General features: G+C 39.9%; 1 protein-coding gene across 5 annotated transcripts in view; it reads right to left on the bottom strand.

Moving 5' to 3' along the window:
• The window catches only part of abcc3 (ATP-binding cassette, sub-family C (CFTR/MRP), member 3), a 124,761-nt gene that overhangs the window by 8,443 nt on the left and 94,679 nt on the right, over nucleotides 1-21,639 (bottom strand). For 2 of the 5 annotated variants that reach the window (XM_020919219.2, XM_055150108.1), the window contains exons 17-26: nucleotides 21,289-21,465; nucleotides 19,936-20,103; nucleotides 15,502-15,685; nucleotides 13,493-13,601; nucleotides 12,852-13,008; nucleotides 10,960-11,167; nucleotides 7,408-7,721; nucleotides 4,587-4,786; nucleotides 2,520-2,646; nucleotides 840-941 (exon numbers count right to left, since the gene is read on the bottom strand). In XM_020919219.2, the coding sequence (XP_020774878.1) occupies nucleotides 840-941; nucleotides 2,520-2,646; nucleotides 4,587-4,786; nucleotides 7,408-7,721; nucleotides 10,960-11,167; nucleotides 12,852-13,008; nucleotides 13,493-13,601; nucleotides 15,502-15,685; nucleotides 19,936-20,103; nucleotides 21,289-21,465 (1,746 nt within the window). Of the gene's footprint in view, nucleotides 1-839; nucleotides 942-2,519; nucleotides 2,647-3,531; nucleotides 4,787-7,407; nucleotides 7,722-8,282; nucleotides 8,594-10,959; nucleotides 11,168-12,851; nucleotides 13,009-13,492; nucleotides 13,602-15,501; nucleotides 15,686-19,935; nucleotides 20,104-21,288; nucleotides 21,466-21,639 lie in introns of those variants that run through there. The other 3 variants (XM_020919220.2, XM_055150110.1, XM_055150111.1) reach the window with 2 other exon arrangements.

Genomic DNA, 21,639 nt, shown 5'->3' with positions numbered 1-21,639 from the left:
TTGAGTAAAATATTCCAAAAAATACTCTTGGTGATATATCGATACAGCAACTCATGATATCGATACTGTATCATCATATTAAGTGATACGATATATCGATATTTCAATATTTTTGCACGCCCCTAATTTTAATGGTGTTTTTTTGTTTAAAATAAACTACTCTCATTTAATGTCATATTGTCATATCCAGGTTTGGGGGCCCTAGGTGGCCTAGAGTCAAGTTTGTGGAGATGCAAGCCCGATCACAAAACAAAGTACACGTTTCAGTACAATGAAGCATCCAAAAGGAAAAACAAACAAACGGGCTTTTATTTGATTCTATTTTTAGGTAAAAAGTTGGTGGGGCTTTAAGGTAAAGTGTAAAGGACAAGTTACAAGGAGTTACAAGTTGCTTTTTTAAATTCTAGAACCATTTTAGATCAGTCTTTCATACAAAATTAGATGAATTAAACAGTTTAAAGGTCGTATACTACACAACATTGATACTTATGTTATGAGCTTTAAGTCATGTTATAATGTTGTTACCTCCTGAAGAACAGACCTGGAGCTGTGTTTTATTTCATTAACCTTTTATTATTGGTCTGTCTACATCTGTCTATATCTCCAAAGTTCAAAGTACTCTGTTTTAACTTGTGAGGTCATTAGTTGTCATGTTCAAGTTAAGATTGGGAATTCCAAGGTTTATGTTTAAACTTTTGAAAGAAAGAGAGGTGAGATAACTGTGGATGGCTTAGAGTACAGTAACTTTCCAGACCTCACATGTACTTATACTTCCAGCTCGGTGTTGTTTGGCATCATTCTGTATGTGACTGTATGGAAATTCCTGAATGCAAACTCACCTCTGTCTGAGTTTCGGAGTACTCCTTCACTCTCTCCACTGCTACAATGTTGTTCTCCAGGTCAGAGGTCATGCGCACCATCCAGTTCAGGGACATGGTTACCTGTGGGACACAATGCAAACAACGCTGTCAATCAAACCTGTTGCTAAAGCTAGCGACAGCAACCTCAGGGAAACATGTTTTTTCAGTGTAAAGTTAATCAGAGCCCATACATACTTTGTTCTACAATTTTATTTTCTTAATCGGTTATACATGTAAGATTTGACAACTTCATGTGGTCCTCGCTACAGTGATGTGCAGTTTTCCATGGGAGGTGCTGACAGATGCATTGCTCTTTGTTGTGATGATGTGTATGGCGACGTCTGCTCTTGTTGATCATCACAGTTTTTTAACACAGAAGTGGACTTGTTCATTGTATTAATTTAGATGAATATTGTGATTGAAAATGTTCAAATTTGAGCCCGACCTATATACTGGTTGGCCGATATGAGGACTTTGAGATGTATCGGCCATAGACCTAAGTCTGGCTGATTTGGATCGATAGTCCACGTGGGCATGTTATACCTTGTTATAAAGCATAGACTCTCTATATTACAGCTGTTTAATCCTATTTATAGACAGATAAATGTCCTCACTTCACTTTAGACCAGCAACAAAACTACTGCTTGTTTTTATCAAAGTGCGAGTGCAGAGTAGAGAGGACTGTCTCACAGACACATGCAGCTGCTGTCAACATACTGGACTATATTCTTTTTATGGATGATTGCTTTGAGTCAGGATAAAAAGGACACTTATTTTTGATGACTTGTGATCTGAGAGGTGTCTGTGTGAGTGTTACAAATGCGTCGGTTTTACTTTTTTATTTACTTTTGGTTGGTTGGTTAATCTTACGGGCCTCGGCCCTTTGGAATTCGTTATTAGTGCTCCCGTCCTTCTCTATTTGCTTTTGTGTGTGGAGGATTGGCCGGTCACCTTTCTGTCCCCTCCAATCCGCGGATGCCACTTGTGGGAGCGCGGGGTATAAAAGGACAGTAATCCGCCTGCTCGGGGCGGCTGGATCCCTGCAGCCAGCTCACCTTTTTGTTTGATTGATTTTTTGGTTGTCTCATTTTGTTTTTTTTTTTCTTACTTTGGCCTAGTGTAAAGTGACTATAGTGGCTGTACACATTACTGGACCTGCATTGCTATGTAAATGAGCTGTGAATTGAGATGTGAATGGTCTGCATTTACAAATATGACTCATTACCGCGGCACACATTTATGAAAACTGCTAAAGGCTAATAGCGGTAGTAGTTTACTTACTTTGTTTGCACTACAGGCTAGATGTTATGCAAAAATGCCATTAGGCCGACCAATTATTCTTAAATATGACTGTAAAGAGGCAAAATACCTGGAAATGCAGCCTAAATAAACCAAACTTAAAAAGAGCCAAACTTAAGTTTTATAATCGACTGAAGATTACAGTGAATTTTTACATCACTTAATATATCGGCTTTTATATTGGCTATCGGCGCCTCTAAAGCCTGTTTTATCTGTATCATATCGGATCCAAAAAAATCCCTATCAGCTGGGCCCTGGTCCAAGTGATAACACAATGATCCACGTGGGTCAGAGATTAGAATTACAGAGCAGACAAAAGCACAATAGGCCTTCTTTGTCAGTAGTACAGATTTAGTGTACCTGTAAGGCGTAGGACACCGACAGCCCCACGAGACCCGGGCTCAGGCTCGACTTCCCACCGACCGCAAACAGAGCAGCAAACAGTACGATGCAATTCCCAATGAACTCAATCCTCACTCCCAACCACCTGAAGACAGACAAGAGGAGTCAGCTGGACAAACCACAAACTAGAATGCCATACAGGATAGAATGTCTCAACTCTATGTGAAATATGTGTGCTTGGCAACATCTGTTACTTACAAGAGAATATATACAACTTTATATTTATAGCATTGTATAAGAATAGGCCATCATCATTAAAGGTCCTTAAAGGAACCCTGTGCTCATACATGAAGTATACTATATGTAATGTGGGATAGATAAGTCATGTCATTGAAATGATGTTCAGTGTTTACTATTTTGACATATCATTTGAACAAAAAGTCATAATGTGCAAGAGAATCAGAATCAAAGAGATCATTAAGCAAACAAGATCATTAAGCAAAATTTAGATTTGTATTATATTTTTTCTTTTCTTTCTTACAATTTATAGCACAACCCCAAATTGTTACAATTTTGTATCTGGAGATTAGATCCAATATGACTAGTGTATATTTAGAATTCAGCTGTCTTTGTTTGATCAGGATTGCCACACTGAATAAATTCCACTGGCAGATTTGGAAGCCAGCTGCCCTTCCAGTCACAAAAAGATTCTACAGCTGGAGAAGACAATGTTGGAGCTTTAATGAAGTAGTTACTGAATCATTCTTCATAAAGTACTAATTCATTATGAGTTATAAGTGATAATAGGGTGAAAATGTGTAAATCTGTGTAATCCCCAATTGTCCAGGAGAGAAAGGGTTTTTAAGGTGGATATATCTATGCTGTTGTTCACTTGTGACAGGATGGGCAAAACCTGCTAACTGTGATATTCTCTGATACAAAAGGATAATATTAAAAGTGGACATAATAAACTCTGTGCACAACAGCACGCCAGCTCACTGTTTCTCAAAGCTCAGGTTAACTTTTATTAAAAAAAATGTTAAATATAAAATAAATGACCAATTCATATAAAGATGTATTAAAGTAAAGACCACACATTTGCTTTTATTTGTAGATTACTACGGTTTGAGGCATTTTTTTCTGCAGTACGATAAGATTTCAGATGTAGAAGGATGGATTATGAACTAAAATTACACAAAGTAACTCTGCACACTTCACACTTCAAAATATGTTATCGTGACAGGCCTGGCTCCGTCTACTGTTTTATCTTTAAATATTTGATTTTAGCGCCACCCAGCAAACACCTCATGGACATACAGTAGGTCCTTTTCACAGCCGCCTGGCTAGTGCTGGTTCTCTCAAAAAGTGCAGAGCTGCACTTCCTACTCCAGTCATTGTGTACTGGGAATTAGTGGTGCTAAAATGTATTTAAATATTAGCACCACTAATTTAAATATCAGGCAGTGGATGCCACATAACCACACACACCATGATAAGACCTTTGCTATGATCAGGGTTCCCACTCTTTTTCACTGACAAAATTTCAAAACTTTTCCATGACTTTTTTTCTTCAGCCTTCAACCAACAAAGAGCACAAAGGACATATTCTGTCCATAACATTAGTTTTGTTCAGTATTTCACTAATGCGTCATCTTTGTTGTTCACCTTTAAGCGTTGGTCTTTGTTACCTTGATAGTTGTGGATAAATTCTTCATGGAAGAATGTTTATCCTTTGTGGACCTTTTTGAATGAAGATTTGGTGATGAGGCAGATTTATGAAGCTGGTGGAGAATACGCCTGACATTTACACAGATATTTTGCAACAGAAAAGCATTAACTTGAAGTTACGTTTACCCTACATCGCTGCACTTCTGGCCATTGTGTAAAAGGTCTATTGCTCTGTGAAAAAGGCCTACTAGACAGGAAGTAATGATGCTAACAGTGAGGTTATGGGGCGCTGCTGTGCACAGTCTGTTCTTCTGTAACTGTCTTATTTATGTGTGTGTGTGTGTGTGTGTGTGTGTGTGTTGTGTGTGCCTTTTCCTTCCACCTTTCTTCCTGGTCTCTGAGGAGGGAGCCACCTACCTGTTGGACACTATACCCGGGTAGTAACTCTTTTGATTCTCGTCCACTTTGGTATCGCTCATCAGCACAAAGGCAGACTGTCTGCCGTAGGCCCGGATTACACTACAGCCCGTCACCGTCTCCGAGAAATGGGAGTAAATGGGAGAGCGGCTGACCGACTCCAAGCGCTTTAGCTGTCGCGATGTTGCAACATAAAACCTCTGGAGAAGATTTTGGGGAGAGAGACAAAAACAGCATTACAAGTGAACACAAGCCAGAGAGGTATTCCAGAAGCAGCCAAGTACACATGCAGCCAGCCCATGCACACACTAACAGAAAGCTAGCTAGCGCCTGCCCAGCCTCCACAACACGCTTGATGTGATGCCAGAGCTAAGCGGGTGGCACAGTCTACATGCCAGCCAGGTTCAACAATGTGGTGTTCCTTATAAACGTTATTACGAGCTGGAAGTGAGGTCGGCAGGGTTTGTACATCGCTTCCCGGATCACAGTTTTCAGTCATAATTTGAAACACACATAAGGTTTGATTTTCTCTTGATTGTTCCTATTTTATTTACTTAAATTTGTGTGATTGTAACGTATTCACAGTGCCTCTTTATAATAACTACACTTTAAAGCCACAGTGTGTAACTTTTTAGGCACAAAATAGATTCATATTAACACGTTTTTTGGTTGTTTGTTTGTTTTCATTGCACTGAAAAACATGTGTCCTACTGGGAGCGGGCTTGCATCTCCACAAACCTGACTCTTACTTGGCCTGACCTCGTTTCCATAAAAATAGCTATAATATTCCACAGTATCTATTGCCATGGGGGATAGAGATGAATGCTTTGAAGTTTCTATTTCCATGGAATCATGCAGGCGATACGTCACCTCCAGAAAGTTACATACTGCACCTTTAACTAGTTTTAAAAAAACATAAACAAGGCTTAATTCACAATGAACAAATTAACTATGCCTGATTCATTCTTGATAAACTCTTTTATTAATTAATTATGAGTAAAGTCTTTGTTCATGCTTTCTTAAGGCTTTTAAACGTGTAATAATGATAAAGTGTTACTGTGTATGTTTAAGATACACTGGGCACTGGGAGTCTGCCTGTTTGTCTGCATGGAGATGTTATTTCTTTGCCTGGAATGCTCCAAAATCTGCCTTGCATTACTCAATTAAAGGTGCTTTTATTGCTAAACAGTCACAGTCACAGCTCAGTGTCATCAACTGCATGTCTCCATGGAGATAGATAAGTTTAATGCCATCCTGCAGAACACCTGCAGGAAAAGCAATCTCCATGGAGACGAAAAAAAGTTACATAGTGCACCTTTTACTGAGGATTAAGGTTGTACAAACACTGTGAGCTGAAGCTTAAGTAAATCTGGCATGTAGAGTGTGTTGACAGGTATTCAATTTAAAGGTTATTTACAACCAAATAAAATCAGTACATAGTAAGATCCCTGGCCATGACCTTGGTGTTAGAGATAGGATAGTGTGAGGATGTGAGCCATGCAGCAGGGTCTGAGCTCTGTTAGTTGGCCACACAGCCCATGGTTAGTGACAGAGCGCTGCACACAGACTGCACCACCCCTCATGAGCATAACCAGGCTGTTCATCTTTGGTACTGATGTTTAGAGGAGAAATAAAGGCTACACTACAACAAATAAACTACATTTGGCTGTACTGTTCTTACTAGTTTTGTAGGTAGTACAAGCAGGCTTTGACTCCAACTGAAAGGCTTAACTGTGCCCTCTAGAGGTTGTTCTCATTTCTAACAACAAGCCAAAACAGTACAGTGGAAATACTCTGATGGATGCAGATCACACATACAAACTACTGTATAGTGGTACAGTTCTCCGTCTGCAGAGGGCACACAGGAACATAAGCCTCGTTTCCACTGCCAGCACCACGAGCTACAGTTGTCAAAAGACCAGTGCTAAACTAAAGGAGCATCAACACTGATCTGTGTTCAAATATAACTCATGCGAATGAACCAGAGCGCACAGCTGATCCTCGCGTAGACTGACATGTGCTTAAGGGTCACTTTTGGCTTTTCTGTAAACGCAAAGACATCACTGCGTGGAGTACATGCTACTGTTTGGATAAATAACTTTACTCTTTTACTACTTGGTCATCTGGATGAAGAAGGACTATGGAGAGCTTTAAGTGCTCTAGTTTTTATACATCTTTACGCACACACCACACTGTCACTGGATGTGGATTTATTATTACACCAAGTCAAAGTAAAGGCCCCGCGCTGGAAAATAGATGTGTTTTCGGGTGAATGTAAGTTTCACGCTGCAGGCTGTTTCTCCAGCTCTTTTTTACTGGTAATTGAGCATCTGCGCTGTTGTTAAATAACAGTCACCAGGTTTGCACTATTTACGTGTTGCCATGCGTGTGTCACTACTGGCGTGCTGCTGGTTTTCCAGTGATTGTGCAAGGGCGTGAGTAACACCGGCCCCCGCGAGCCCGTTCCAGGTCCCAGCTGTTTCAGACTGCTTTGGACTGCTACCGACCCTATGGAAACGAGGCTCCAGTGACCATCATCAGAAGAGCCAGGTGCACACAGCTGCTGCCAGAACAGGGCTGTGTCTTAGCTTCATGTGAGCCCTGGAGATAGGACATCAGAACCACTCCCACCACTACTATCATCAGAAGTATGCCTACTCTATGCCCACTATGTCTAACTATGCACACCGTCTACCAAAGTACTGACTATGGACGAGAGGTAGTTAGCAGCTTGAACACTCTCACACAGCGAGCAGGCTACAGCACACTCACTGCACTCACATGCATGTATTAATGAGTTAGCAGACTCAGTCCTATTTACCTGAACCCACCAATAGAGCAGTGTTAACGGGACTATGACTAGGAGGAACATTGGGGTGAGGGCACAGCATATGAGCAGCACATTCAGAGTGTACCAGAAAGTGCGCATCCATATGTCTATATTTTCTGGAATGTGAGAGTCAATAGCATCCACGTCTTTGCTGAAGCGGTTGAGTAACCGCCCAGTGGGAGTACTTTCGAAGAAGGTCTGAGGGGCTCGCAGGACCCCGCACAGCAGCTTGCGGTGTGTGATTTTGGCTGCGAGCAGCATACTGTAGGCCCGACACAGCAGGCAGTTTACCAACAAGAACAAACCTGCGGAGAGGGGGGACAGGTTAACAGCCACTCCAACTGTCAGCACCTTGCCCTCACATGCCCACTGTAAACATCACTGTACATGGCTCTAACAGTCTAGTGTCTAAACAAGATACATATGCTCCTCTGTAAGACAATGACATTCCCTTAAAAATCAAGTCCAACACAAGATGTCTCCAGCAGCCCTCAGAGAACTACCTAAAACAAATGTGGTGTTATTTATGAGACTACTCTAGTGTAATAACACTGACTCAACACCAGGTGGAACCAAGAAAGACAACAGAAGACCTTTTGATTCAAACAGATCAGATAATCTGATTAGATGATGTCACTGGGGATAGTAGTGCTATGTATGTGTAGGCCAAACAGTGCCTATGCAGAGTGCCTGCAGGGAGAGCAAAAGGAGGAAGCAGCACCAGCAGAGAAAGGCTTAGACTCCGGTGTGCCAGGCTACAAGAGAGGGACAAAAAGAGCACGGTTAAAGCTGGGCATGGGCATTATGTGCATGCAGGAGGTGCGCCAGGACAAAGACATCCATCGCTCTGGAGAGAGGGGCTGTACCTGTACAAACACGTATATGAAAGTCAGCGGCACGATCACCAGCGCGAAGAAGGGCGTGCTGGAAACAATGACTATCATGGTGGACAGCGAGACAAAGAAGGTGCCCAGGAACATGAGCACGGTGGCGGGCAGGGCCTCGTCAATCACGTACACGTCCTTGGAGAAGCGGTTGATGATGCGGCCTATTGGCGTGGTGTCGAAGAAGGACTGGGGTGTGCGCAGTTTATTGTTGACGAGGTTTAGGTGGAGCCTGCGGGCCGCTCCGATGTTGCCCATGTACAGAGTGAGGGAGGAGATCATGACCAGAATACCTGAAGTGGAGAGGGGTGAGGGGAAGGAGGTCAGACTCCATGGGTTAATATAAGACTGGAAGAGCTTCGGTCCTGTGGCTATAAGAAGAAAAGGACTCCAGAAAAATTGTGATGAAAATGTAAGAAGTAAGGTTAATACTAGCTATAATACTGTAGGAAAACAACACAATTGATCAGTGATTAAAAAAAAAACCCCAAAAAACACACAAAGAGATTAAATCTGGAATACTGAACATTTCCCATAGAAAACTCACCTGTCCTCCATCTTTAAATCATTTCAAAAGTCACAACATAACATGCATTCTATAGAGCTTATGTGTCATTTAACATCATGGGAACACTCTGCAGTTTGCATTAGCCAAAACAAACTCAAAATATACGTAAAGTTGTGGTTCTCAAACTGTGGTGCGTGTGCCCCAAGTGGCAAACAAGCTTGCTGTACTCCACCTTGTGATGTCATGATGTGGTAGTTTTCAAGTAAACAGCTATCTTTTACATTTAGTCCAGCAGAAATGACCAATTTCAGGACTGAAATGATCCTAATTATTTTAGTGACAGTGTATGGAGTTTAAAACACAGTGGAGCACTTCCTGTATTATCATATGACATCAAGTAGAAGGAGAGAGAAGAGAGAAAAACTCAGCCTAAATCTGCAGGGTTTGTGTGTTAAACATGTGTGAATGAAACAAAAGTGGACTCCAGGTCTGTTTGTGATGAGCAAACTACATTAGAACAGATCAGAAAATAGAGTAATATGCGGGCTTTAAAAAGACCTATTAAGGTTTTTGAGTAGTTGATATTAAGTTACGTAGCTCATGTTTTCACATGGTGTAAACCACACTCTAAAGGTTAAGGTACACTTTATTGTCCCCATAGGAAAATTTGTCCTCTGCATTTGACCCATCCTTCAATACAGGGGGCTGTTTGCAAAGCACAGGGGACCCATCTGCAGATTTTGTGTTGGTCAGGACTACCTTAGCTGGAGGATTATACCTAATATTGATCAAAAACAGCTTAATAATATGAATAGTGACATTTACTAAGGAGCAGATTTTTTATTTACTTGTTTTTGTTTTAATCATTGATTAATCTGAAATAAAAGTACAGAAAAGTGGGCGTGGACAGGTGAAAACAGTACCGTATTTTTCGGACTATGAGGCGCACCAAATTATAAGGTGCAATATCAGTAATGTTGAATTCTCTCGTCTATTTTCATACATAAGTCACACTGGATTATAAATTGCATAAGACCGATACTTAGTCCAGGCGTCCATGATCCACTGGCAGATCGTGGCATAACTCGCCCGGCGTTGCCACCCTGTCTTGCTGAATGTGTATTATGAATGTGAATGTGGATTTAATTTAAGTTTTACATTTATTTCCTACAAGTAGGACTCAAATACGCATTGAGTAATAATGTGTTTAATACAGCTTTGTCACATTTGTTTACATTTTACAGAAACAAACCTTAAAACCACATGGCTCATTTGCATAAGCTATAAGTGCTAAACCCCCCCCCCCAAAAACAGCTCACTCCTTGTACCCTGATGCGGTCAGCGTCTGTCGGACTAAAGGACACGACTCATAATGACATTATGACAGATTTTTGAGCACCATGTACCACCTTAAAGCGGTTTGAGGTCAGTAAGCACAACCAGAATTTATACATAAGGCACACCGATTAAAGGATTTTAAGTGCGCCTTATAGTCCGAAAAATACGGTAATTTTCTGAGCCCTCAAGACAAATCAACTCAAAATACAATTTTAAGTAAGCTACACAGTTAGCGGGGTTAAAAACCTCATAGAAGTTTTTTTTTTTTTTTGCATCATTTGGAGTCAGTTTTATCCATGTTACTGTTGTACTGTTTTGGGCTGACCCTTGTTTAGAACGTCTGTAGTAATAGAATAGTCTCGTTTTAAATTGAATAGTTCTGTAATAGATATAATAGTACTTGGATAGAACTTGACTATTCCGATTACTATGCATTTGTTCAGTATTCCCGTGATGTTTTGATGACATTCTTGTGAGCTCTATGGACAGAAACAGTGAGCACGCTTTAATATTTAATATTCTAGAAGAATATTAAATTTCTATTTCTAGAAGAATATTAAATTTGTGTGATTTTAAAAAAGTTTAAAATCACATACAGAAAGTGAACTATGAGCGTGCTAGATTTAGTTAGCATCACTGTGAATAATGAGGATGCTGTGAATGCATAGGTAAGTGAGGAATAACTTCAGAGAGCTGTGAACTGTTTAAAATGAACTAGTTGTGTTTTTCACATGTTTAAGATGACTAGTGAAGCCCATCCACTGTTGTGTCCCACTGTTGCATTTGACTGTAGCTGAGTGGAGGACTGCTCACCTTGTGCAATGCCCAGTGCGGCGTACACCCCCACCCTCATGTTGACGCGCTCCTGTGTGTGGTTGGTGTTGGCGTCATTGGTCCAGTCGCTGAGCCACACATTAGCTCCGATGGCGGCGGCGCTCTGGCAGCCGTACAACAGGCAGATGATCACTGATAGTGCCAGGCCCACCGCTTTGGCGTACTCCAAGTACACGGTCACCTTCACCTAGTGTGGGCCAGTGGGACACAAAGGGTTAACTAGGAGACAAACGTGCACTCGCCATGTTAAAGCAGACCTAGTATGCAAAATCAACTTTTCAGAGCTTATATGTTATAGTTATTTCTCCTCAGTGAGTGATTCATGTTTGAGCAATCTTTAATTGCTTATTTTCAAAGTACCATATTTTCTGTGGTACAAGTAGGATTCTGTAACATTGCGTAGTCATTTTGGTACAAATCCGCTACTATCCATCGGAGGTACTGACACTTTGCTGTGGTAGAAGTCAGTGGAATTGTTTCTTTTATTCATTTTTATGTATTTATTAGCAACAGACACACGCACAATAGGTCTCCTTTAAAAAAGACATCATATGCTTTTGTCTGCTCTATAGTTATAATCTGACATCTATGGATCATTATGTTATCATCTGGACATTTTAAATTGCAATATTCATCTAAAACAGTCTTCTCAAATAGTGGAGCGATGCCAGAGGGGACATGTGTGACCTCGGGGAACGTGTTTTTTTTTTTTTTTTTTTTGCTGTCCTAGAATAAAGTGTAATTGCACATCCACTACAGTAGTTGCCAGTGACGCTCTCACTGTCAGAGTGTGCTCAGGAAGTATTAGCACTATAGTGTTGGGTATAGTGTCACACAGCACAGAGCAGGAGATATGAAGTGCAGAGAATAAACTGTATATAAAGCGTATGTAGCGCTCAGCTTCACTGTGACTATGGTGGGAAATGAGGAAACACCGACGTGTTTACTGTGTCTAAATTGTTGGCAGCGGACAGCATGAAGACAAATAAATTACTGCATCTCTTAAAGACATTACACCCCAATCAGGCTGATAAACCCGGGACAAACGCAGCATGTGTCCATCTGTATTGGACACATGCTGGGTGTGCAACTGAAGGCGAGGGTGTGATTTGTCCACGTTTGGTAGTGGTTCTGTGGAGTGGAGAGGGCGTGAAATGTTTTCTTCTTGCTAGGGGGGCGAGACAGAAAATAATTGAGAAGCACTGATCTAAAATGATGTGGTATCCAACGGGAGCTTACGTCGCCCTAAACGTCATCACAACAAAGAGCCTTGTAGCTGTCGGCACCTCTGATGGATAGGTGCAGATCACACTAGAGCAGGGGTCTCCAACCTTTTTTTTCTAGTGAGCTATGTTTACAAAACAAAAATGTCAGAGACTTTTAGAGGTCACAAGAAATGTATAAGAGCCATAGCAAGCCTTAGATGAGGTACAGCTTGATGCCTAAAAAACATAAACCATTATCCAATCATCAGTTCACAAAGTTAGGCATCACAATATGTGTATTCAGAAATCCCTTGGCGAGTTACTTGGAAGGGGGTGGAGAGCTACTGGTCCCGAGCTACAGGTTGGAGACTCCAGGCCTAGAAAGTGGCAGATCATTTATCATTTTTTTACCACGGCCCCCGACTATGGATTGAAGATATGTTTAAGTGAAAGTTAAACCTGCTGGAGTTTCACTGTACTTATTTGTGCTATAGAGACCAAATATTAAGCAACACCGTTCCTAGCATGTCTGCAAAAGTTTCATAATGCTGAATTACTAGACGCCCCTGAACCTCTCTTAGCCCCCCCACTCACACCCATTCCATTCTTTGACCTGTGGACTGGTACAACACCACCCTGACAGGTAGTGCTGGTGTGTGCCTGTACCTTGCCGGTCTCTGTGGTCTCTGCTTGGATGAGTTTGTCCACCTCCTGAGGTTTCTTCTTCTCCTGGGGCTCTCCGTGCTTCTTCTGACTACAGGTGTGTCTCCTCACAGATCGACACCGCGCGCCCTCACTGTCCGCTGAGATGATGCTGATCTGCCTGGAGTAAAGGAACAAGCTTTGAGTGATGGGACTGCTGGAGGGTGTGCACAAAGTGAAATCCGATACATCCATAGTGATTTACGTTAAATGAAATTAAAGGTCTTATATTATGCACAAAATGTACTCCTGTGACCTAATCAAAAACATACCTGGAGTTGTGTTTTGTTTCTTTCACACATGTTTGAGTAATCCTTACCCCCATACTATTATAACATGGATTAGAAAAAGCATAATATGAGACTTTTAAATTCATCTTGTTGAGTGTTTTCAATCATTTAGGTTTAGTTACTAGTCCAGGGTTGACTTGTTTTAAGCCAAATTGTCAGCCAGTGTATTTATGTAAAGGAGTAATATGTAACATTTCTACCTGCTTTTTTCCGTACAGATGTTATTACATGGCTGGAATGTTTCACAGTATGGCATTGAGCATATATATCTCTAGCTGACTATGGGCCAGTGAAAATCCTATGTAAGTGTAATACCGTAAAAAGCTCCTCTTGGCTTCATTGATGGTTGGTTCATTGTCCACAATGTCTGTGTGGTTACTGAGCGCATCTTCAGGGAACAGTTCCTCCTCTTCTAGTATATCCTCTGTGAAAACAATCACGTTATGCACATGCTGTATTCAACACTACAGATTTTCATGTTTCTCTAATTATGACTTTTTTTTGGGTCTATTTTTGTATAGGAACACTATGTAAGATTCCATAAACATGACCTAACTGTGTCCCCAGATATGAGGTATCTGTTAAACTAAAATATAGGTATCCTATAATAGTCTCTATTCATTCTTACATTCCAAACCAGGAAGACGTTTGGAAACATGCAATGACAACTTCCATTGTAGTTCCTGACACGAAGTAAACGTGATCAGAGGTAAAATGAAGACTGCAGATGTATGTGCTGTTTGGAAACATCTTAAATTTGGAGCCTCATCTCTTCTAATCACATGTACCAGTGCGCTCAGAGTTGTGTGTCAATGGGGAAATGATGAAAACTGTTTTTTCAACTGTGGTATGGTTGTAAATGTTGATTAGACACCACAATGATATGAAGATGAAGAAAACTGGGACATTTTCTCATTTTTTTGGTCAGACTTACTATGGCAAACAGAGCCCACCGGAAGTTGTCATTGCATCTTTCCAAACGTCTTCCTGGTTTGTGATGTCAGTGTGAATAGAGACTATTTGGTGTTTTGATTCTCAAGATGGTTTTCCAGTCAGAAAGCAGAATGAGCCTCACATGAGTCTCTCATTTGGGTTGCCAGTTTCAATGCTGAAATCCACTTGGTTTAACTCTAAAATGCCTCTCTCTGATCTGAGTGGTCACTCCCTAAACCCCAGCACCTCTACCAGTCATGAGTCAGTGCTAGTGCAGCCTCTGCAGCTCAGTGAGGGAATTCTGGAGGTTCTGAGCTTTCACATAAGGCATATACATATGTCCATATAGAGAATAGTGAGAATGAGACAATGGATGTGTCCTCTATCTGCAGGTTAAGGCTCTGGCAATCCAGGTTCAGTTGTGATTGTAATACATTCATCCCTCACTATAACATGGTTCACCCTTTGCGGCCCCGCTGTTTTGTGGCCCTGCTGTTTTGCTGATTTTTTTTGTGCAATTTTGCATGCTTTTTTTTTTTTTTTACAGTGTATGAATGCGTATTATGTTCCTCCCCATGTCCTGATTGGCTAAGGGACTGTAGGCCATTGTCGTGCCGTGTCTCCTGTACAGTACGGAATGCGTTCAGCCAAAATTACATAAATGTTAGGTCTCCAGCAGTGTGATTCTGAAGTGCTGTATGTTTGCAAGTTTTCTCTCTGACAAAACCCACAATGTCGACGATACGTTCTGCACTGACAAAGGCTCCTGCAGTCGCACCCAAAAGACAGAGAAAGATGCAAACCATCGCAAAAAAAGTTGAACTTCTGAACACGCTGAAGGAAGGTAGAAGTTACACGGCTGTAGCCGCCATTACGGAATAAATTAATCTTCGGTTTGTTACATAAAGAAGGAGGAAAATAACATAAGGACAACAGCAGCAATAGGTTTTAAGAAGGATACAAAAAGGGTTGTAACTGTCGTGTCTGGGAAAACTGTATAAAGTGTGTAGTGAGGGGTTTTACAGCCTTAAAACAGATATAATTATTGTAAAAAGTAAAGCTGACTACTTCCCGGATTTTGCCTATTGTAGGTCATTTTTAGAACGATAAATGAGGGACCAGTGTGCTTTGTTTTTAAAACAGTAAGAGTGCAGGCTACATGCATTTCCTTTAATCATATATTATATTGTAGTTCTCATGTTCTTTCCTGGATTTGTTTTTCGACTGGTGGAGCTGGTTATAGATCTTTTATCTTGTATAAACTACAGTGCAGCACTACAGAATATTAAATTAAAGTGTTAATAAAAAATATGCTACATAACTAAAGTGGATTTAAGTGGATAAGTGGATTTGCATATCAGCCTGAATGATTTCAGCTTAATCCTCGTTACCGGTGGCCTCGTCCTCCTCGATGATGTCCTCCAGGGAGTAGTTGCGGAGGAACTCGGCGAAGGCCCCGTTCTGTTTGAGCAGCTCCTGGTACGAACCCATCTCTGACACGCCCCCCTCCACCATCACCATGATGTTGTCCACCTGCGGCAGGAAGCTGATGCCGTGGGTCACCAGGATACGGGTCTGACCAAACACAGCCAGGCGTTTAGGTTAGAGGAGACCATGACAATACTAAAGGTTTGAACATAAAATACATGGAACCAGTGCTGAAACAGATATTTAGAAAAGAAAAGAAAAACATTAAATTTGTACCTCATTTTAATTTGTGACTTTCAGCTCTTTTATGAGATCTGAATCTTTTGGATCCGTTCAAGTCAAAGAGCCGTTTAAAAGACTTTTTTTTATGCTTTATATATGATAGAAGCAACTGAAAGAGGAAGTGAGTTTCCTTTTTAAAATTTGACAGAATCTAAACAAAACATAATAATAATTTTAAAAGTAACTGTTATTGTGATGCTACATTTGTTTTTTGTGCACAAAGCTCTCACTCTGGCTGCCTATTTGACTTAGAAAGAGGAAGATTCTTCTCTTTTCAAAAATGAGATCTGGTTCCAACAGTTCACTCTAAGGAACCGTTCAAAAGAGCCGACTCCTTCAACGAACGTCACATCACTGATTCATTTATGCAAACTGAGACTATAAAATATAATCTATTCATGTTACATAGCATTTTCTCAGGTAATAATCTCCTAAAAAATATCTTTTTAGAAAATACTTTCCAGTTTCACACGTGGTGCTTAATTTTACAGAAACAAACTGTATTTCTGTATCTACTTCTGTTTGTTACTTTGGATGTAACTGAAGTACTGTGAGATGGTATCCTCAAATGTACTACAGAAATATACAGTACAATGCAGTAGAACAGAGGGAACTACAGAGAACTACATGACAATATAACGGTTATTTAGCACTTTTAAATCTGAATTCTTCTGACCGTAATGATTCTCACTAAACTCTTGTCAAAACATTTAAAAAGGAAAAATTTGCATTTCTAAAACTCTTATATTATAAATACTTATTTATAAATGTACCATGACTTTTTAAGTACAATTTAGTTACAGCGTCACAGCAACATCACATGACAACACTGCAAATGTAGCGTCTCCCAGTGTATTTCAGTCATACACAGTTCTGCACACAACTAACAGATATTAGCCTTATTCTCTGTTATAGTTAGCACTTTGAAAGTGTTTCAGTCCAAGGCAGAAGTTTCAATGGTTCATCGAGTCATGAGGTTTCAAACTCTACATTATTACTAAGAATTAATCCATCCCAACGCCATCAGCTTCTTAAACATAAAGCATACAAAGGAATTAGACAAAGTTGGCCCAAGGAAACAACAAGAACAGCAACAGCAGTCCAACTGCCAACTTGGTTCCACTACCTGAGTCAGAATGAGTAGCACTAAAAAGCCCACTAGATGGTGCTGTAGCTCTCTCTCTGACAGATTTTGGAATTTGGAATATTCCAGACAGAGCAGGTGGTGGACAACTAGAAACTAGAAAGTTTGCATAGAGCTCCTTTAAAATGGTTGCATGTGTGTAGACTCTCTGTCAGTGCATCGTCTGGGTGTAACTACAGATCTGTCAACTGATTGGAGTTTGATAGGAGGCACTTTAAAGGTCATATGTTGAGCAAAATTGGTTCTTGTGAACTTTAAGTCATTTCAGAATGTTGTTAACTCCTCAAAAAACATATCTGGAGTTGTATTTTGTTTCATTTCCATGTGTTTTCAGTAATCCTCTATTATGAGAATTAGTATTACCTTGAAAATGACCACCTCCTTATGAGAGAAGAACAACTACCTTTTACCATTTGTTCAGTAGAGCTGACAATTCCAGAGCTAAAATGATCCAGATGATTATAGTGAAGGTGAAGGTGAGAGAAGAATATAGCCTAAATCTGCAGGGTTTGTGTGTTAAACATGTGTGGTTGAAATAAAACACAACTCCAGGTCTGTTTGTGATGAGGAAACAACATTAAATCATAAATCAGAAAATATGGTAGTATGGCACTTTTAACGACAGGATCATTACAGTGACTTAAACAGCAGACTGGTTCAGTCACTTATCACATGTACACAGAAAGCTCTGATAAAGTACTTCACATTACGCTTTCACGGGTTTTCACAGCTCATAACAACCTCAGCTTGGACTTGTCTAGTGTTTAACCCACAGACTGTTACTGCCAGTCACCATTCCTGCCTATGTCATAATGTCATTTGCAAGTATTTGTTTGACTTCTAAAAATACATATATATAGAATAGTGTTGATATAGTTATTTGCATCCATGTTTTGCATAGTACTATTTATTTGTGGTAGTGTCGTAGTACTCAACACTGGTCTTGGCCTCAAGACCGTGTTTTTACGGTCTTGGTGTCATCTTGGACTCGACTGCGTTTGGACTTGGTTTTGTCTCGGTTTTGAAGGCACTTGTACTGGGTCTTGTCTCGGACTCGAGGTTTGAAACTCGCTCAGTGTGATCATATTTCATCACGGCTGCTGTTTAGGATTAGGAAAACAGGTTTAAAAATCCTACCTACTTTCTTCACCTTCTTCACAGTTTTCTGTAAAGTGCCATTGGAAGTTCTCTTAAAGGGGTTCTCAAACTGTGGATGAGGGTCCAAAAAGTGCAGTACAATTTGCTTGACTTATTTTAGGCCTAAATGAACATTAATCAGATAGAATGGAGATAGATTTATAAAAAACATTGCTATATATGTGCCAAAATAACTGTAAAATACAAATAAACGTCGAAAATTACAAAGATGGTCTCGATTTGGTCTCGATGGGCCATGGTCTTGGTCTTGTCTTGGTTTCAACCTATAAAATTCTTGCTCTTGACCCTCAGAGGTCTTGGTCCAGTCCTGGTCTTGGGTCCCTGTGGTCTCAGACTGGTCTTGGTCTCGATTATTGTGGTCTTAGCTACAACACTAATTTGTGGTCTAATGATGTACCTCTACGTACACAACCTAAACCAGGTCTCTGCCAAATAAGTAAATAAATAAGATTAAAACAGCTTCATCAGTTTTGAATAAGACTAAGATTACAATAGGAATTAAAGGGCCCATGTTATGTTATTTTCTGCTCTGTAATAACATCAATGTGTTCCCTCATCACAAACACACCTGGAGTTGTGTTTCGTTTCATTCACACTTGTTTAACACACAAACCCTGCACATTTAGGCTGTGGTCTTCTCTCTACACTGAAAACATGTTGCATATGGTAATACAGAAAGAGCTCCACTGTGTTTTTAAACTCCATGTACAGTATCTTCACAAGAAATGGATGATTTTGGTGGTGGAATTGACCATCTCTACTGTTCACCTGAAAATGACCGCTTCACGTCACAAGGTGGAACTGAGCATTTTGAGCTTTGAGGATGTAGACTAATAATAAAGAATTACTCAAACATGTGTGAATGAAGCAAAACACAAGTCTGGGTATGTTTTTGAGGAAGTAATGACATTATAACATGGCTTAAAGCTCACAAGAATCCATTTTGTGTACTGTAATATAGAACCTTTAACCTACACATTGGGCATAAAGCAATATCAAATCTAATATGACTAAAACAAGACTAAAGTAGGAACATTTCTGTACAATTTCTGTGCCCCCTCACCCTCTCTAATCTTCTTCTATTAACCCAAAGTTGGTGCACTATCAAAAGTGCAGTAACACAGATAGTGACATATGAGAATGATTACAGATGGTAGCTTTAAGTAGAATTATTTAAATTTGTATTAAAGTTGTACTAAACCGCGTCTAAACAAGATCTAAATTAGCCAAAAGACCCAATATTCTCAAGTATAAATGTAACAATAACTGAAATATTGTGAAATTGTATCGTCAAAAGTCTCACAATAATACAAAAATAAATTGGATTTACAAGTCTCTTTTCTTAAATTTATAATAATGGTGATTTTAATGTCTTTCTTATTCTGTAAAGGACATTGAATTACCGGTACTTCTGTGTACAAACTGTGCTATATAAATAACCTTGCCTTGCCTTGCCATGGCACAAAAATAGCTGAAAAACAGAGGGAACTACGTAGACCATGATCCTTTGGTGTTGTCCTTGCAGACTACCTGATGAAATACAGTGGTTGTTATTAAGCACTTTTAAATCTTAATTTTCCATATTATAACAGTACCAAAGGTTTTTCAAGGTTGTTCCAAGGCTTTTAAAAGAAAAAAAGTAGCATATTCACAATTTTGTAAGCCTCCACAATAAATATAGGGCCGTAAGAAAATAGTGTATCGAGGGATTTTGATATCGTTACATCCCTACCCCCAAGTAGCCCCCGAAGTTACACAGCTGATTTTAGAAAAGAAAAAGGATCAACCTTTGCTAGTTTTCGTGTGTTCTGACCTTGCCCTTGAGCGCCCCCTCTGGTCCGATGAGGTGGTCGAAGATGTGTTTGGCCACGTGAGCGTCTACAGCAGACAGAGGGTCGTCCAGCAGGTACACGTCTGCGTCGCTGTACAGGGCCCGTGCCAGGCTCACCCTCTGCCTCTGCCCTCCAGACAGGTTAATGCCCTGCACACCACAAAAGCACTCATTTATGACATTTAAATACACAAGAAACACAAAAACACTACAGAGATCACAATGCTCTCATCTGAAATTATTTTATATCCACTGTCTTTACTCAAAGTGCAATCCAATCCAATGCAACTTTATATGCACATTTAACACAAAATCTCCAAAAATGCTGCACAGAGTAAGCACAATATATATTAACACATGAAATCAAATAAAGCATAAACAATAAATACGCAAGTCAATAAAAAAAAAAAAAAAAAAAAAAACAACATCAAAAAACTAAAATGAGCAAATAGAAAAGGGCGCGTTGATGTTTTTTTTTTATTTTTTATTGCATTAACTAATGAATTCATTATCCCTTATAATTATTTATCTTATCTTATTATTTATTTTTTATTGTAAATGCCTGTGGCTCACTGGTTTTTACTTTGAAAAAGTCCATTGTGGAGTAAAAAAAAAAGTTCTAGGAATTGACAAATTGCACTGACAGTGTTTTTTGGGTACCGTTTTTGACTGAGATTCTCATTTTTATATCAAACAGGATAACAGGATAACACTGATGCCCTAGCAGTGGCAATACATTTCAGTTTTGTATTAATTTGATTAGATTGTTTCAGCTGAGATTTACACTGCATACTTTTATTTTACTGTTCTTTTTTGTATTTAAATGCTGATCACATACACTCACACACACAATCACATACACTTTACTATTCAATTGAATTTGTTAAATCAAATTCTAGGAATTGACAAACTGCACTGAAAGTGATTCAGTGACCAACATGCATTCAGTGAGGTTCTCTCAAGGAAGAAGTATAAACATGGACTTTACAGACTAGTGCCCTGCTACTGTATAAAAACATGCTGTTTGCCAACAGATGTGTGGCATTTTCGTTTACATTTCCAATAAAATGCATTAAACGGCACTTTTGAATTCATTATTGGGTTTTGCGTATAACATGCGATTAATCACAATAACTCATGTGATTAATGTGATTAAGATTTTTTAAAATTTTTGTCCAGCCCTAAAAATTAGAAAATAAAATCAATAAAAGACAGTCAGAGGACCTCACAATTTTCACGCTGTGTTAAAATCCACTAAGTAAAAGTGTGTTTTTAAACGAGATTTAAAAGCATCGACTGAAGGGGCGGTGTTAATGTGAGGAGGCGTGTGTGTACCTTCTCTCCTATTTCAGTCATGTCTCCTCCAGGCAGTACTTCCAGGTCAGGGGTGAGAGCGCAGGCCTCCAGTACACAGCGGTACTTGGCCTCTTGGTAGGGTTTCCCAAACAGGATGTTGTCCCTCAGGGTGGCGTTCTGGATCCAGGCCTGCTGAGGGACATAGGCCACGGAGCCCTGCGCAGGAAACACATGTGAGGCAGCTTCCACTCACAGGACATTATATAGAACATATTTATACCAGTGGATGTAAGCAGTGGTGGAATGTAATGAAGTGAAAGTAGAAATGTTCAGTACTTAGGTGACAAAAAAAAAAAAAAAAAAATGACACAACTTTTACTTCACCACATT

The sequence above is a fragment of the Boleophthalmus pectinirostris genome, unplaced genomic scaffold (assembly GCF_026225935.1).
Source record: "Boleophthalmus pectinirostris isolate CB_2022bp ecotype Guang Dong unplaced genomic scaffold, ASM2622593v1 HiC_scaffold_14, whole genome shotgun sequence".
NCBI lineage: Eukaryota > Metazoa > Chordata > Actinopteri > Gobiiformes > Gobiidae > Boleophthalmus > Boleophthalmus pectinirostris.
The sequence above is the reverse complement of the archived record's forward strand: the minus strand, read 5'-3'. Positions and strand labels throughout refer to the sequence as shown.